Source organism: Vigna radiata, chromosome 11 (assembly GCF_000741045.1).
Source record: "Vigna radiata var. radiata cultivar VC1973A chromosome 11, Vradiata_ver6, whole genome shotgun sequence".
Lineage (NCBI taxonomy): Eukaryota > Viridiplantae > Streptophyta > Magnoliopsida > Fabales > Fabaceae > Vigna > Vigna radiata.
The window spans coordinates 10,850,281-10,866,448 of record NC_028361.1 but is presented as its reverse complement, the minus strand read 5'-3'; the positions used below and the strand labels follow the sequence as shown (position 1 = coordinate 10,866,448).

The window sequence follows — 16,168 nt, the reverse complement described above, 5'->3', positions numbered from 1 at the left end:
TTGCGGTTGAATAATTGGAAGTAGCCATGGACCCAGGTTCGGTTTTGGGTTGAAAGCACTAGAAGATTCAAAAGACGCAAGCTTTTTTTGTGGGAAAACTAGCGAGAGGAGAGTGTTACACAATGCTACCGAAAGCCTGGATCAAAACTGCACTAAAACACAAAGTCGTTGTTAGACGTCGGTTAAAACCATGTCCGACGTCTATAACAACATAGACGTCGGTTAGTGTCATTTTAAACCTCTTTATATATTCATCTTGACGTCGGTTTAATCATAGGTGGATGTATATATAGAGTAATTAGACGTCGGTGTGAGTATAAGCAGATGTCTATATAGATGTCGGTGGATATCGTTAACTGACGTTTATACGGACGTCGGTTCTGACGAATTTCGACGTCCCATAGACGTCACCCATATAGACGTCGGTTGTGAAAGTGATGTTAAAAGTCCAAATTAACCGACGTTAAACAGCGTTTTTGCACTAGTGACAAACTAGTCATTTATCATCAAAGTGATGGTTCTAAACCCCAAATAAAGAATCTCCAATTCTTGTACTGCTGAGAAGAAGATTTACCAAGTGAATAGAAAAGTTTTGATGATGTTGATGATGATGCATTTGATTGCAAAGGCCTTGTGGCAGTGCCTGCCATTGTGGTAAAAATGTGAAGCCAAGTTCGAAAACTTTTGCTGAGGAACACTTCTCATTCTTTCCACCGTGCTCTTCTCCTGACAGAAACACATCATTTAACACTATTAAAAATGTCAATTGAGACGGTGCAAAGACCAAATGATACTTTCCATATATCTAAAGCATAAAATCTATAGCAATATCTCACAATATTCGACCACAAAATTCTTCTCTTATTCCCATCCACTATATTTTCTATATAAGTAAAAATTCTAAAGTCAATTTGTCACCTATGTTGAATTTATAGGACTATTAAGTTCGTTTCACATCTAGGTCATTAGTTTTATAGTATTCACCAATAAATTAAATACAAAAAATGCAATTGAAACAAAAAGTCATTCAATTATAAAGTAACTTTCTTGGATTATTACTTTTTTCCACGGGGATTCAGTACAAAGAGGTGTGATAAAACTATGTTTTAATAATAAGCAAAATATATAAGCACTTATACTTTAACAATATAAAATCCAAAATATTAGATACGTAAAAAATATTAATATATTAAAAATATAAAAGTAAACAAGAATTTAGATGAATAAAAAAGAGAGATAAAAAGTAAAAAAAGTTGACACCCTGCAGTCTGGGACGTGTCTTTTTGGATTTGAACGAAGAAGGAGAGTAATAAATTTAAAAAATTCTTACTATTTTGGAGGAATTTCAAACCGAGAATGTACCTAAATAAATTCCCCTAAAAAAATTAAACTCCCCTATCAGAGTGCTCCATCCAAATACGAGTTAAAGGTAATATCAACATTATGGTTTATATCAAAAACCTAATTCATCAAAAATAGATACCATATCAGGACTATCCTAATTGAACAGATCCAAATCAACCGTGAAATAAGAATGAAAATAGTGAAAATATAAACACCAGAAACACATAGCATAGTCAAAAAATGATTTAGAAAAGAAAAAGAAAAGCATTTTTTAAGGACCTCATGATTGCTGCAAGGAACACACCCAAAAGCATTAAGCTGGCTCACCCATATCAAAAAACAGAATTATTTTACAAAAATAAAGCAAAACAAACTTGGGGAGTGTTGTTCATCCAGGTGGGGAGTATAGTTCAAGTTTCTGTACAAATAATCATTTCTCCTCTGGTAATCGATTACAAGTCCCCTATAATCGATTATCAGGGCAGAAAATTACCAGCAATGCTTATGGAGTTCATCTAACTTACATTAAAGCACTCAAATGATCTTTTTACTTAATCATTCAATGACTTAATGTGTTCATTGGTGCACTAAACACCACCCATGACCATTAAACTCACCCACTCATCTAAAATAAGAAACTTGAAATAATAACTTGAAAGTAAACTCATTTAGGAAGCTTAGAAAGATGTTTTTTTGGGAAATTAACTGCATCGAGTACATTGGTCTAAAAAGTATGAGTTAGTAGTCATTTGAAAGATCTTTGAGTCTACATTCCAACAAAACAATAATCAACTCATTTAGAGTTCGGTGGAGAAAGTTAAGAACAAAACAAACAGCAGAGGTCAGAAAAAAAAACTTGGGGAGCGTTGTTCATCCAGGTGGGGAGTATAGTTCAAGTTTATGTACAAATAACCATTTTTCCTCTGGTAATCAATTGCAAGACCCCTGTAATCGATTACCAGGGCAGAAAATGACCAGCAATGCTTATGGAGTTCATCTAACTTACATGAAAGCACCTAAATGATCTTTTACTTAACCATTCAATGACCTAATGTGTTCATTTGTGCACTAAACACCACCCATGACCATTAAACTCACCCACTCATCTAAAATAAGAAACTTGAAATAATAACTTGAAAGTAAACTCATTTAGGAGGCTTAGAAAGACTTTTTTTTTTGGGAAATTAATTGCATCGAGTACAGTGGTCTAAAAATTATGAGTTAGTAGTCATTTGAAAGCTCTTTGAGTCTACATTCCAACAAAATAAGAATCAACTCATTTGGAGTTCGGTGGAGAAAGTTAAGAACAAAACAAACAACAGAGGTCAGAAAAACAAACATAGGGAGTGTTGTTCATCCAGGTGGGGAGTAGAGTTAAAGTTTTTGTACAAATGACTCTTTTTCTTCCGGTAATCGATTACAAGACCCCTGTAATCGATTATTAGGGGAAAAAGAGTCATTTCTACAAAAACTTTAACTCTACTCTCCACCTGGATGAACAACGCTCCCCATGATGGTTTTTGATCTATTTTGGGTCAATTTTATCATTTTTTGATAGAAGACACAATAATTAACTTTAATAGAGGACAAAGTGATTGACATCAGTGAATGAAATATTTTCTTTTATTTTAACATAAATTGTCTTGCATAACAATATCTGAAACACAATGACTACATCAAACATTAAAAGTACTAATTAACTAATCACTCCCCATATACTTTTGTTTGAAAGTTAATGTTGTCTCACATATAATTGTTTCAAGGCTTAATAGTGTTGAGAATCCAAGTGAGTCTAACTCTCACATTGAATAGAAATGAGAAAGTAGAATACTATATAAAGGTGAAAGACCCATTAACCAATTACCTTAAGGTTTTGGGTAGAGAGTGGTGTCAATCCCCTATATAGTTGGACTCATATCTCATTTGATATTGTGTCTCCCTAGTGAACCCCCTCCTTGATAGACCCAATTGAGGTGTAAATTTTAAAAATAAAAGTTAATGACATGTAAAAGTTAAACTTAAGGTTAACGAAAATTACAATTAGGTTAGAAGTAATTCACCATCAAAGCTTTATTTCGAAAAAAAACCAAAGAATCCCAAAATGCAAGATGAGAAATTCCAAAAACCCCAAAAGTGCAAGATCATAATACAATTGCAACCTAAAATTCCCAAATCATAAGATCACGAAAAACCCTAACCATTGTGCCACCAACCTATAGAGAAAACGTGTTACGCAATGAGAAGTGGACACCTAATTCAATTTAAACGTTTTAACATCATAAACAAAAAGGACCATAAATTTTTTTTACGAACATTTATAAACTTTTTTAAAAAGTAAAACCACTTTAAACTCACTTCCTCGTGACCAAAATAAATATTAAATCTTATTTTAATCATTATAACTTTTAAATCCACTTTTAAGAATATTTTTAGTAGCGTTTTTTTCTTACCCTACGTTTCACTAAGTAATGACACATGTTACTCTTATATTTTAATTTCCAATAATTTATTTTAAATTGATTAGTGTGCATTTTACCTTCATAACTTAAATATTTTTAATCTTCAAATTTTTCTTAAATTTCATTTAAATTTAAAATAAGCCAAATAATATATATAACATTTGGCTACTAGACTCATGTCAAGCCACAACTAATAGATTATGAGATCAAATTATTTAATATGAAATTATCTTAATAAGTTATTCTCTGACGAAAATCTTATTTCAAATCATACCTTAGCACTATTAGGATTACAAATATACATATATTATGCGAAAAAAATACTTTTGCTGCTTTTGGGAGGAAAGTGTGCAAATTCTGCATATCCATAAATTCACTTCTTGAATTGGTCCACTTATAAAATTTGGTTATAATCCATATTGGAGTTAGAAAAAAATTCATAAAATTAAAAAGAAATCTTTATTAAACATGTTTACAAAGGCAAATTTTCATAAAATCTTATGGGTTATAATTAGTTCATAAATTTTCTTTCAACATATTAAGTACTTTATTCATAATAATATAATTTTAATAATATTTAAAAGTTTTCTGATTAGGATAATATATTAACCTAACTGATGTTATAACTTAATTATGTTTATTAGTTATGTGTCTCTGAAATTATGTAATTATATTAATATTTTTTTTTAATTTTATAAAATTGTATGTATTTTTATTTAGTTTTGATATATGAAAAATATTTACATTATATTACTATTCTTTATAAAAAAATAATAACTTATTTGATTCTTTATCATGATTCTATTGAAAAAAACACGTTTATTATATTTTAGTTGTAAAACTAAAAATAAGCTAAAAGTTTATTTATATATAATCTTTTAAAAGGTTTATAAATAAATTTGTAAAAACTTTTAAAGTATGAAAAAATTAAAAAAAAATATGTTTTTGCAATTATATCTAAATATATGTAATTTTTGAACTATAAAAAAATTACTTATTTTAAACATTTTTTTAATTATCCTATTTTTAAGTTTAAACAATTCCGTCTGTATTATATTTTCAACTTTTTCAAAATAATAAAATTATATATCTAAAATATGATTATAATAAAAAATTATATATTTATCTATTATTTCTTAATTTTTTAATACCAACACAATGTTTGGCTGAGACTTGACAAACTCACCTAATGAGTATGAAACAGATGTTCATGCTAATCATTTAAAGGTTAAATGTGCTGCCTATTTTCTTCACTTATTTTGAATATAATTTTATATTTTAAATTGTTAGTTCTAAAATATATTTTTTATTTTAAATTGTACACTCTAAAATATAAAATACAGATAATTAATATTTTGGATTGTATAATTTAAAACATTTCTAGAATACACAATCTAAAACTGAAACTGAAAATATAAGTTTAAAATTTTCAAATTTATGGAAATGTACATGGAATTATAGAAATGTAGGAAGAATTTTTCTGTAGTAAATTGGACTGGACTATGATAAAAGATAGTGGATTACTATCCAACCTCTCAAAGGCTATCTAAACCCCTTAGTTTTACTAAAATGAAACAGTTCAAAACCCTTCCCTAACGCCGCTAAAGTGAAAAGAGACAATACTATAGCTCCCGACCAAGATAGAGTTTCTAAAGAAACAGAGCATTTGGCATTTCCACACTTTACTCTTGGAGAAAAATAAGCAGTTTAACCTAGGATGGTAATGTGGGACGAGATATAAGTTCATAAAAAAACAAGTTTAATTATTTAAAAAGTCTCTGTTTTCGAGAGAAATCTCAATTTCGTCTAGTTTTTTTTAGGTTTCTCAATTGGATTCCAATTTTTTGAAAATTGCAACAATTGGACTCTTTCTGTTAAATTAAGTCCAACGACGTTAGTGTGTGCTTGACGTGGCACGCTGAAATGAGTTTTTAATTGACCTGTAGGGGCACCTCTGTCTGATGTGTATATTTATATTTTTTAAAAAACAAAAAATTAGGATTGTTGGGTTGTGAAGTTGACTCTAACAGTTGCGTGATGGTGAGGCGCTGTCCATCAGCGTTTGGCGTGGTGAAGGTCGTGCCTTAGGGTTTTGGTGTTTTTTATGATGGTGCTTAAGACAGGAATGGTAGCCGCAGAGGTGACGGCTGGGGAGAAACCCACTGACCCTGACGGTGGTCGTCGACGGAGTCTAGCTCCGATGTGGAGGCAGAGCTCTCTTACCTTTTTCCATGGTAGCTTTAGTGGCATCTGAGAGATTGGGCGAGACGTCATGCTAATGATCTTCGTCTCCAAGGAAGAGGAAGCCTCTGGTCAGCGCACTGGATTTTGAGACCGCCGAAGCCGGCGAGGGAAATGTTGACGCGGAGGTTGCTGTCTTGCTTCCAGATTTTGTAGGTGTCGAGGGGGCGATCTTTCTTGCGCTTAGTGTTTGCAAATTTGCGGCTTTTTGTTTGCAGGGTTGCATGATAGTGGAGACGAAGGAGACGAACTCCGGTGCTCCAGTGACAGGGACGCTTGGTGACGTGGCGAAGGTTGATGGACGAACTCGATTTGGGGGTTCTCTCTACTTTGAATGCATGCTAGATTTGAACCAGTCAAAGAGAGGGTAGAAAATGATGGTTCCAGTGAAAAATCTAATTCTAGTTCTCTTGGAGATGTTTTAGGTCTTGGAAATTATGGTTCTGATGTTGATGATGAAGACAATGAAATTGAGAGTTCCAGTGTGCCAACTCCTGCATAAGATGCTACTTACCAGTCATGGATTAAGCAACCTTTGGCAGATACACATGATGTATCCGTTAATGGCATTTCACAACTTCATGAGCATAGTAGATATGAAACTAATTTTGTGAATGCTCAAATCAAAACCATGTCTTTACCATCCAATGATTCTGTTTCTAATCAATTGCATGATGACAAGGTTACTAGAGCATCCGATCTTTCACATTCTTCCAAAGTGGTGCCTAAAGATCTTAGGGATAACGTGCTTGATGTCATTCAAAGAAGCCATGATAAATTTAATGGCTTTAGTTCTAAAGATACTTCAGGGACACCAAGATATGAATTGCTTGGAAAGAGCATTGGTGGGGAAAAAGCAACAAATGATCATTCAGGTAGGGAAGGCAAAAGAAAATATGAAAAAAGTGACCGGCCTGACAGGAATATACACGTCAGATAGAGGTGCCCCACACGTCAATTAAAAACTCATTCCAGCGTGCCACGTGAATAAGACACTAATGTCGTTGGACCCAAGTTAACGGAAAGGGCCCAATTGTTGCAATTTTCAGAAAATTGGGACCCAATTGAGAAACCCAAGAAGAACGGGACGAAATTGAAATTCCCCTCCAAAATAGAGACTTCCGAAATGATTAAACAAAAAAAAAAGTGTGGGGTGAAATGAGTATTTTGGTTCACTTAGATTGATCTTGCATAATCTGTGGCTTATGGTGATCAATAATGGATTGACATGCATAACTTACATTAATTTAAGTTTTTAAAATTTAATAGTATTTTTAAGTAATTTTTTTATTTACATTTTTTCCTCAATTCGCCTAAAATAATTTGTTCATTTCTATTTATTCTTTTGTTTTAGTATATTATAAAGTCTTTTTTATTTTGAATAGATTTATATTTAAAAATTATAAAATTATGGAAGCAAATGCACTATAATGGTCAAGGTTTTTACAACAAGGCTTTTATAGAGACCTCTACGTCAAAAATATAAAACAACTCTCTAACCCTCTAACCAAAATATAGGCTATACACACAACAAAGATCTGCAACAAGATATCCTCTCTTCTGCAATCTTTAACCCACTTTGAACAATCCTCAAAGTGTTCAGAATACATGAGTCAACCTCCTATAATCACAATAGGAACAACCAATCTCCAGTAGATTGAAGACAATCTAGATCAATAAGAATACACTAGCTGTGCAGATTTCTGATCAAGCAATAAGTGCAATCCATTCTCCTTCAAAGAATCTCTTCAAAGATAGATCACCATGGTCTTCTTGATGAGTTCTTGGAGCAAATTCTCAGAGATCACAATCTGTAAAATCGCAAATGAAAGTGTTAGAATTTCCAAAGTCTCTGTGATCAACTGAGACACATCTATTTATAGTTTTCTATAAATCAGACGCTCCTGTAGTCGACTAAGCTACTAATAGAGTCGACTGTTCTCAAACAGTTATAACAGTTAAGTCAAATAGTAGTAGTGAACAACTAACAAATTGATTTTGCATTTAATACAGTTGACTATCATCAACGCAATAAATAACTTTTGAAATATAACCGTTACTGTTAACAGACAAAACATAATTTCAAACAAATCAACTAACTAAGTCGGATCCACTGCGCATGTAGTCAACTTTGGCATATTAGCATAGTTTGAAAATCTTTTCAATGCAAAATCACACATAGCATTGTTTTTGAAAGTCTGTGCATAGTCACGAGCTTTAATCGACTTTCTTCATAATGAAGTCAACATAAAACTTGCAGTTATGCCACATAATATAAGTTCATAAAAGTGCATGTAATTTTCTCTTCAAAAACATATCTAATGCAATCACAGATGATGTATCAAAAATAAGCTCAGTGAGTGTGCCTTCATATATCAAGATCAACACAAAACATGTTCAATAAGATATCAACCAATTAGGAACAGAACATGTAACACATAACAAAACATGTGTTGTTAATAATGTGTTGTCATCATAAAAAACCAGAGTGATTAAATCACTGTGAGACTAAGGTTAGCTAAACCAGTGTTTCCCTTATCAACAATCTCAACAAAACATAAATGATAAAAGTGATCTTTGATAACTAAAACACTCAAGAATGGAAAGATTAGAAATGATATGGAATGGTATGGTTGGGGATATGATTTCACTTACTTCACTCTTATACATATAAAATTACACCTGCTTCATTAACTGACTAATGTCAATATTCTAATTTACTCAAACCCAATGCCTTGGTAGAGAGAGCCTGAACTTCCTTATTAAACTTCAATCCCTTGGAAAACCTAACAAGTTAATTCACTTTAAGAATTGAGATCTAAGACAACCAAAAGTCCAAGTTCTATCCCTAGATACAATTTCCTTTGGGTAATTTGTTCCAGTTCTAAGTTTGCACAATATTTCCCAATTCCCTTTGGGTAATTTGTTGAGTTTAGGTACTTTTAGAGCGGTTAAATGGATTTAATGCACCTAATTTCAGGTCTAATGATCAAATGGGTACTTTGCCTTAAATCTAAATATATTTTTGCATCAATTCTTATGTTAAGGAATCCATTTGATTATTAGAACAAGTCTCAAGTACATCAAAGTCCATGAAAACAGTGTGTTGTTAACTAATATGATGCTGAGGGACAATTTTCGTCACTAAGCGCCACCAATCTAGGGGCGTCAGCTCTCTGGCGTTGAGTGCCACAATTCCAATGGCTCTGGTACTGAGGGGTAGCTTTTGGGTGCTGAGCGCTACCACACCAATTTTGGTTTCTTTTTCAGCTTTTGGAAATACGAAATTCGGAGTTTCGATTATTAGTTTTGGATGTTCTTTGGGTCATTTTGGGGGGTTTTGGACCTTTTCAGAATTGCTGGTGAGGGTTTCAATGTTGTTTTCCTTGCCTAAGTTTGGGTTTAAAATGGGTTTTGTGTTGTTTAATGGTTCTTCTTGGACTGTTCTTGTGTACTAATGTATATGGAATAATTTCATGTGATTTTTGATGACTTATTGGGTTGTTTATGGTCATTTGAAGTATAACTAGTGTTATGTATGTTTGTATGCAATGAAAATGATGAAAGGTTATATGTATATGGTTTCAAATGGATTTAATGTAAAGGTGAAGTGATATCAATGGTTTCAAAGTTGTGAAAAAGGAGTTCCAAGGAGGAACTTCTTGGTGGTAGTTTCAAGTATTATAAATGGTTGAAGTTAAGCTGAGGTTTATCTTTACATTCTAATGATCTTCCATGCTCAAGTAGAGAGTGATGAGTCATGTCGTGAGAATAACAAGAGGTTTGAGTTTGAGGGACCTTTCTCTAGTTGGCAAAAGGGTGTTTATAGGACTAATTTGGTGTAGTAGCTTGAGGGTAGTCCAGCTATTCCACCACATCGGTGTAGGAACCTTTATAACTCGACATTCCATACAATATCCAAATAGTCAGTCTAGGTCTTTGCATGTTAAGATGTTTAGGTTGATGTATATGATTTAAATGATTTATGTATACTACGTTATAAAGGTGATATGATTTGTCTTGTATTTAGCTTATCCTTACTTTCATGTTGTTTGTCTTCACGTTGTTTATCTTTTTTGCAATGATCACCTAAATGGTGTGAGCTTAGGAAAAAACCTTTACAGTTGCTCCAGGGAGACAATAGGGTGAAGCAAATGTGTAGTTAGATGGATCTAAGGAAGTAGATCTCTTCTTTGAAGAAGATTTGTTTTATTGCTCTTTTTGCATCTACGTAACATCTCATTTTGATAGTTTTATACTATTAAAATGATGAGATGTTAAAATATTCATTTTAATATTACTTAGTGAGTAATTAAATATTGATTACAATTTAATCATATCATTAATTTTTATTATTTTTATTTAATAAATAAATAAGTAATATTTAAACTAAGGACAACAAGATTGAAATCTAACTATGGATGAATAAAAAGTAAAATCTGAAAATTATAAAATAATTAGTTTAAAAATATTTGCTGCAGTGATTTGAAACTGATATAATTTTTTTTAGTTAACTGGTTTTATGCAAAAATAATTGAGAAAAGGAGGGAGTGTGTACAAAAAGGAAATAAATAAAGTGACAGTTATTTGACAGCTATAAATGAATTATTGAAATGGTACGGCCTTCACCGACATACTTGTGTGATGTTAGAAGGGACTCTTTATTACGAACATATTTAAAGGATAAGAGAAACATTTCTAACTATTTCTGTCTTCCAGAAAAAGCCCAAGATGTGGCGAACATTTAAAAGAAACTATTGCAAAATCCTTTTTATTAAAATACTTTTATACTTAAGATTAATTTAGTTGTTACACTGATTATAATCATAATTAGACTTTGTTCAATAACCTTCTTGAAAAGAGATTTTAAAACAATTTATTTCTTTAGAAAAAATTCAAATTTCCTATATAAACATTCATCTTAAATTCAGAACAATTATTTGAAAAATTTTCTATCGTTTTAATAATGTATTTCAAATTTAATAAATATATTTTTCAACTGGTATTAAAATAATTAAGTTAATAATAATAATATATTTAAATTTTAACTTAATTAAATTTTAAGCATTTAATAAATTCAAATAATTTTAATTAAAAAATTTAATTTCATTTAATGTTAAAATGTTTTTACTTCGGTCTAAGTACTCAATCTTCTATTTTTTTTCTTCAATAAGATAATATAACTGTTCTATTTTGTTTGTCTTCAATATATTGGTTAATTTGTTCTTTTTTCTATTTTTTTAATTTACTGGTCAACTATTGTTAGTTTTATTTCTATAAAAAAGAATTAACTGACGTGATGAAAAGAGAAGTTAATTAACAAGTTCAAAAAAGAGACAAAATAATAATCATGTTATTACAAGATTAAATAACAAGGTATTTAGAATAATAATTTCTTTAAAGACTCAACATAAAATAATTTTTAATAAGATTCGTTGAAAATATTTAAATTTATAAAGTATTTAAAAAATTTGTAATATAATTATTTTTAACTATTTTATACGCTTGATAAAATCTTTAAAATGTTAAATTTAGACTTTTAATAAAATTTATATATTTTATTTTCAAAAGTATAACAATCATAGGAATAAATCCATTATGTTCATTAATAGTTAATCAAGTCGGTAAACAAAAATGTATGGAGAAAGCATGTGATATGAAAAAAAAAACAAATAATAATAATAATAAGTGGGTGTAGGTGAAGTTTTTATACGCGAAGGTCAACTATGAACATGAAATTGATTTTAGAGTTTCTAATTTCTTTGTCATCATTTTTTCACTTATAAGTAATTTGGAACAAATTATTATACAATTTATGAAGAAATTGGTGACAAAGGAACTCTATTTAGTAAAAATCATGGTGCAGGAACATAACTGGTACCAAAGTTAAAATAAGTGGGTACTTTAGGTTAACTTTTTGCACACGAAGGTCAACTATGAACATGAAATTCATTTTGGAGTTCATAATTTCTTTGTCATCCTTTTCTCCACTTATAAGTAATTTGGAACCAATTATTATACAATTTATGAATAAATTGGTGGCAAAGGAACCATATTTAGTAAAAGTCATGGTGCAGGAGGTACCAAAGGCAAAATAAGTGGGTACTTCTGGTGAAGTTTTTGCACACGAAGGTCAACTATGGTGCAAGAACTCATTTTAGAGTTCCTAATTGACCTTTGTGTGCAAAAACTTAACCTGAAGTACCCACTTATTTTGCCTTTGTTACCACTTACGTTCCTGCACCATGACTTTTGTTTGTTGTTCCTAAACCTAGAGCTATTAAAATGGGTCACAACCCGCGAGCCAACCCGGCTCACCACGGGTTCAGGCCAGGTTGGGTTTGAAAAAATTGTATTTTTTTTTTATGCGGATCAGGTTTCAACCTGACTTATTTAAATCCGGCTCATGTGAGTTGAACCCGTGGTGGGCCAGGTTGGCCCACCAATCCACCTACCTAATTTTATTTTATTAAAATTTAATTATAATTTTATAAAAACATTTATTATTTTTTTGCTTGAAATAATTATTTAAGTTTCCTATTTTCAAAATTAATCAAACATGGAGTGAAATTTAGAAGTGAAATTTGTTTAGATTTAAATTATAAAAAGTTTATAATTTTTTTTTATTTAAAAAAATTGTATTTAAGTGAGCCAACCCGTGGTGGGTTGGGCCGGGTTCGAATTTTTCTGGCTCGCTAATAAATGAGCCGGGTTGGTATCTCACTAAGTGACCAACCCGTGGTGGGCTGGGCTGGGTCGAGCCGGGTTACCCGTTTTGACAACTCTACCTAAACCAACCTTTAATGAACTCTCGGTGGGTGGCACGGAACAAGGTGTATGGGTGGGAGGAACACTCGTGAACATTCTCTCTCTAGGTTTCGCGCACTCCGGCGACACTCCAGTGACACTTCGACAGCAATGGGTGACTGATGGAGGGAAGAGAAGACTCTCTCTAATTTTTGAACACGAATGACAACACTCCAATGTCGACAATGGGTGGCTGGATGGAGGAGAGACTCTCTTAGGTTTCGCACTCTCATATTCTCTCTCAGTTTTCTTATATTTGAAATCTGAAAAGAGAAAATGATCTCAAAACTTGAAACTATATTTCCAATTACATTGCCACATCATTCTCGACTTTAAAATTTAATTTCCACGTACACCACTCAAATTGTTTTTCAAATTTCATTATCTTTTTAAAATGAAACCAAATGAAACCCGTGTCTAAAACCTCTCCAGTCCTTGATTTTCCACCTCACTTTCATTTTTTTTTTTAAACACAGCACACATGAATCAATTGCCTTCTAACACGTATACAATGTCAAAAGTATATCAAATTTTGGTGCGAAAGTATCATTATTCATTCATAAAACACCGTGATATACTATTCAAACTACCATTCAAACTACTATTCAAACTAGTTACTGTTAAAAAGAAAACCATCAAGGAGGACAGGATATCAATGGCCGGAGCACACGTGCTCATGTTCCCCTGTCCATTCCAGGGCCATGTACAGCCTATGTTGAAGCTCGCCGAGCTTCTTGCCCTTCACCATCTCCATGTCACCTTCATCAACACTCACAGTATCCACAACCGTCTCACTCGTTACGGCGACATTCAATCTCTCTCAGCCTCCTACCCCACCCTCCATTTCAACACCATTGCCGATTGCTACAGCTTTGGCAATAACACTGGATCCGGAGACACTACTGCTGGGAACATAATACTTTCCACAACTCTGCATGCCAAGCCCCTATTGCGAAATATCTTGCTCGCCCAGAGTCCTGAAATTCCCAAAGTTACCTGCATTATTCAGGATGGCATCTTGGGAAGCCTTTCCAATGACTTGGCTTCTGAGTTAGGGATACCGATAACAATCATTCATTTTCGAACCAGCAGTCCCTGTTGCTTCTGGCCTTATTTCTGGCTTCCAAACCTCTTTAAAACCAACGAACTTCCCATTCGAGGTATGTGGAGAACTCGGGTCCAGATATGCGCACACAATCTCATTCGGACCTTTTTTCAAACTTAAGATATGTTTCTGATAAATTACAGAACACAAAAGAAATGACTTGTGTTTATAGTTAATTAATGAAGAATGTAACTGGTTGTAGGAGATGAAGACATGGATCGCATCATAAGCAATATGCCAGGCATGGAAAACTTGCTACGTTGTAGAGATCTCCCTAGTTTCTGCAGACCAGGGGCAAAAGGGAACTTGTCTATTGACTGGGTTTCGTTACAGACCCAACAATCACTTGCAGCAGACGCGTTGATACTCAATACGTTTGAGGAGCTGGATCGCCTTGTCCTCTCTCAGATTCGCCTTCACTTTCCCAAAGTCTACACCCTTGGCCCTCTCCACCACCATCTGAACGTGAGAAAAGCAGAAACCAATGAAGCAAATGATAATACTTCATTTCGGAGTAGTTTTTTTGAAGTGGACAGGAGCTGCATGGCGTGGCTTGACGCTCAGGCTAAAGGGTCCGTGTTATATGTGAGTTTCGGTACTTCAACGATTGTGACAAGGGAGGAACTGATGGAGTTTTGGCATGGTTTGGTGAACAGCAAGAGACGGTTCTTGTGGGTGATGCGGCCTGATTTGGTGGTGGGAAGAGAGAACGATGACCGGATACCGGAAGAGCTGGAGGAAGGGACTAAAGAGAGAGGGTTCATGGTGGAATGGGCGCCGCAAGAGGAGGTGCTAGCCCACAAGGCCATTGGTGGGTTTTTGACACACAGTGGGTGGAACTCAACCTTGGAGAGTTTGGTGGCTGGTGTGCCCATGATTTGTTGGCCTTACTTTGCGGATCAGCAGGTTAACAGCAGGTTTGTGAGTGAGGTTTGGAAGGTTGGATTGGACATGAAAGATGTTTGTGACAGAGATGTTGTGGAGAAGATGGTAAATGATTTGATGGTTCATAGGAGGGATGAGTTTTTGAAATCAGCTCAAGCAATGGCTATGTTGGCTAACCAGAGTGTTAGTCCAGGTGGTTCTTCTCACTCCAGCATGCAAGATTTGATTCATTACATAAAATCATTCGGTAAGGAAAATAACTAATACCAGCAATGCACAATTGCATATTCATCATATTTTCTTCTGTGTTACTTAATCTGTCATATCTTGTGATGTTTCAGTCCACCTTAGTTACAAGAACCAATTGCATATGTAGTTGGGTTCTCTTTTGGTAGAAGTTTATGTACTGTAAACTGTTGATTAAGCAAAACTGCAAATGTATTCACTTCTTCATCTATAGCTAAGCGAAACTGTTTGGTAGAATTTTACCATTTTCAATAGCTTGTGTATAAAGTTCACTAGAGTTGGTAAAATATAACTTAGTAACAAAAATGAAAGAGCTTTTACTCTCTTTTAGATTTTTTGTGCAGACAAAGATTTATTTTCGCTTAGTTTTAGAATGCAGACAAAAATTCTTAGTTAAGTTTATCACACTGGTTTTGTAGATTCTTAGTAAAGCAAATAAGTCATATTTTTTAATATGTTGACCAAGTAGATTACATTAATTGTGCGTTCAATTAATTGTTTTGATCACTGTTAATTTCTTATAACTATAAAACGTATTCGATTATATTAATAGCGTAATCGATTAAAACGTGTTTGATTTGCTTTACTCTATATATAGACGCATGATTTGAATTCTATAAGAGAATTTTGAATACACTTTCATATATGTTTTCACTGAATGCTTTGAAGTCTTACAAAAGAGATAAAAGCTCCAAGAATCAAGAATTACCGTGGTGATAAAGTCTTGAGGATTTCTTGAGAAGCAAGGTTGACTGATACAAAAAGTCTGATCATTTGGCACAAGAAGGTGCTTACTGCATGATCAAAAAAAACTTTGGCAAATGCTGAGAGTTGTTGGTTTCCCTGTGGTGTATACAGGAAGAAAAATATGGTTCTTGACTTTAAGGGGGTCTCAAAGGAGTTGATAGCAGAAAAGGATTGTTCTTGTTGCTTGTTTGTTTTTGTATTGCTTATATTAGATTAGTGAGTTAGAGAGGTGATTTACATTTTGACGTGAGGTCGCTCTAAAGCCCTTGGTGTAAAAACTTAGATCTTTATAGTGCATTGGCTTCCATCTCAGGTTGATTGGAAGAACACTGGA

The 16,168-nt window shown here is 33.1% G+C and overlaps 1 protein-coding gene across 2 annotated transcripts; it reads left to right on the top strand.

Moving 5' to 3' along the window:
• The first annotated feature begins 13,457 nt into the window (after positions 1-13,457).
• On the top strand, positions 13,458-15,855 carry LOC106777261 (7-deoxyloganetic acid glucosyltransferase). Of its 2 annotated transcripts, XM_022775982.1 has the most exons (3): positions 13,458-14,011; positions 14,159-15,088; positions 15,757-15,855. In XM_022775982.1, exons 1-3 carry the CDS (start codon positions 13,507-13,509, stop codon positions 15,771-15,773), a joined length of 1,452 nt encoding a protein of 483 aa, XP_022631703.1. In that variant the 5' UTR covers positions 13,458-13,506; the 3' UTR covers positions 15,774-15,855. The 2 variants fall into 2 exon arrangements, with proteins under 2 accessions (XP_022631703.1, XP_014520313.1); XM_014664827.2 differs by lacking the exon at positions 15,757-15,855 and having other exon boundaries at positions 14,159-15,289.
• The last annotated feature ends 313 nt before the right edge of the window (positions 15,856-16,168 follow it).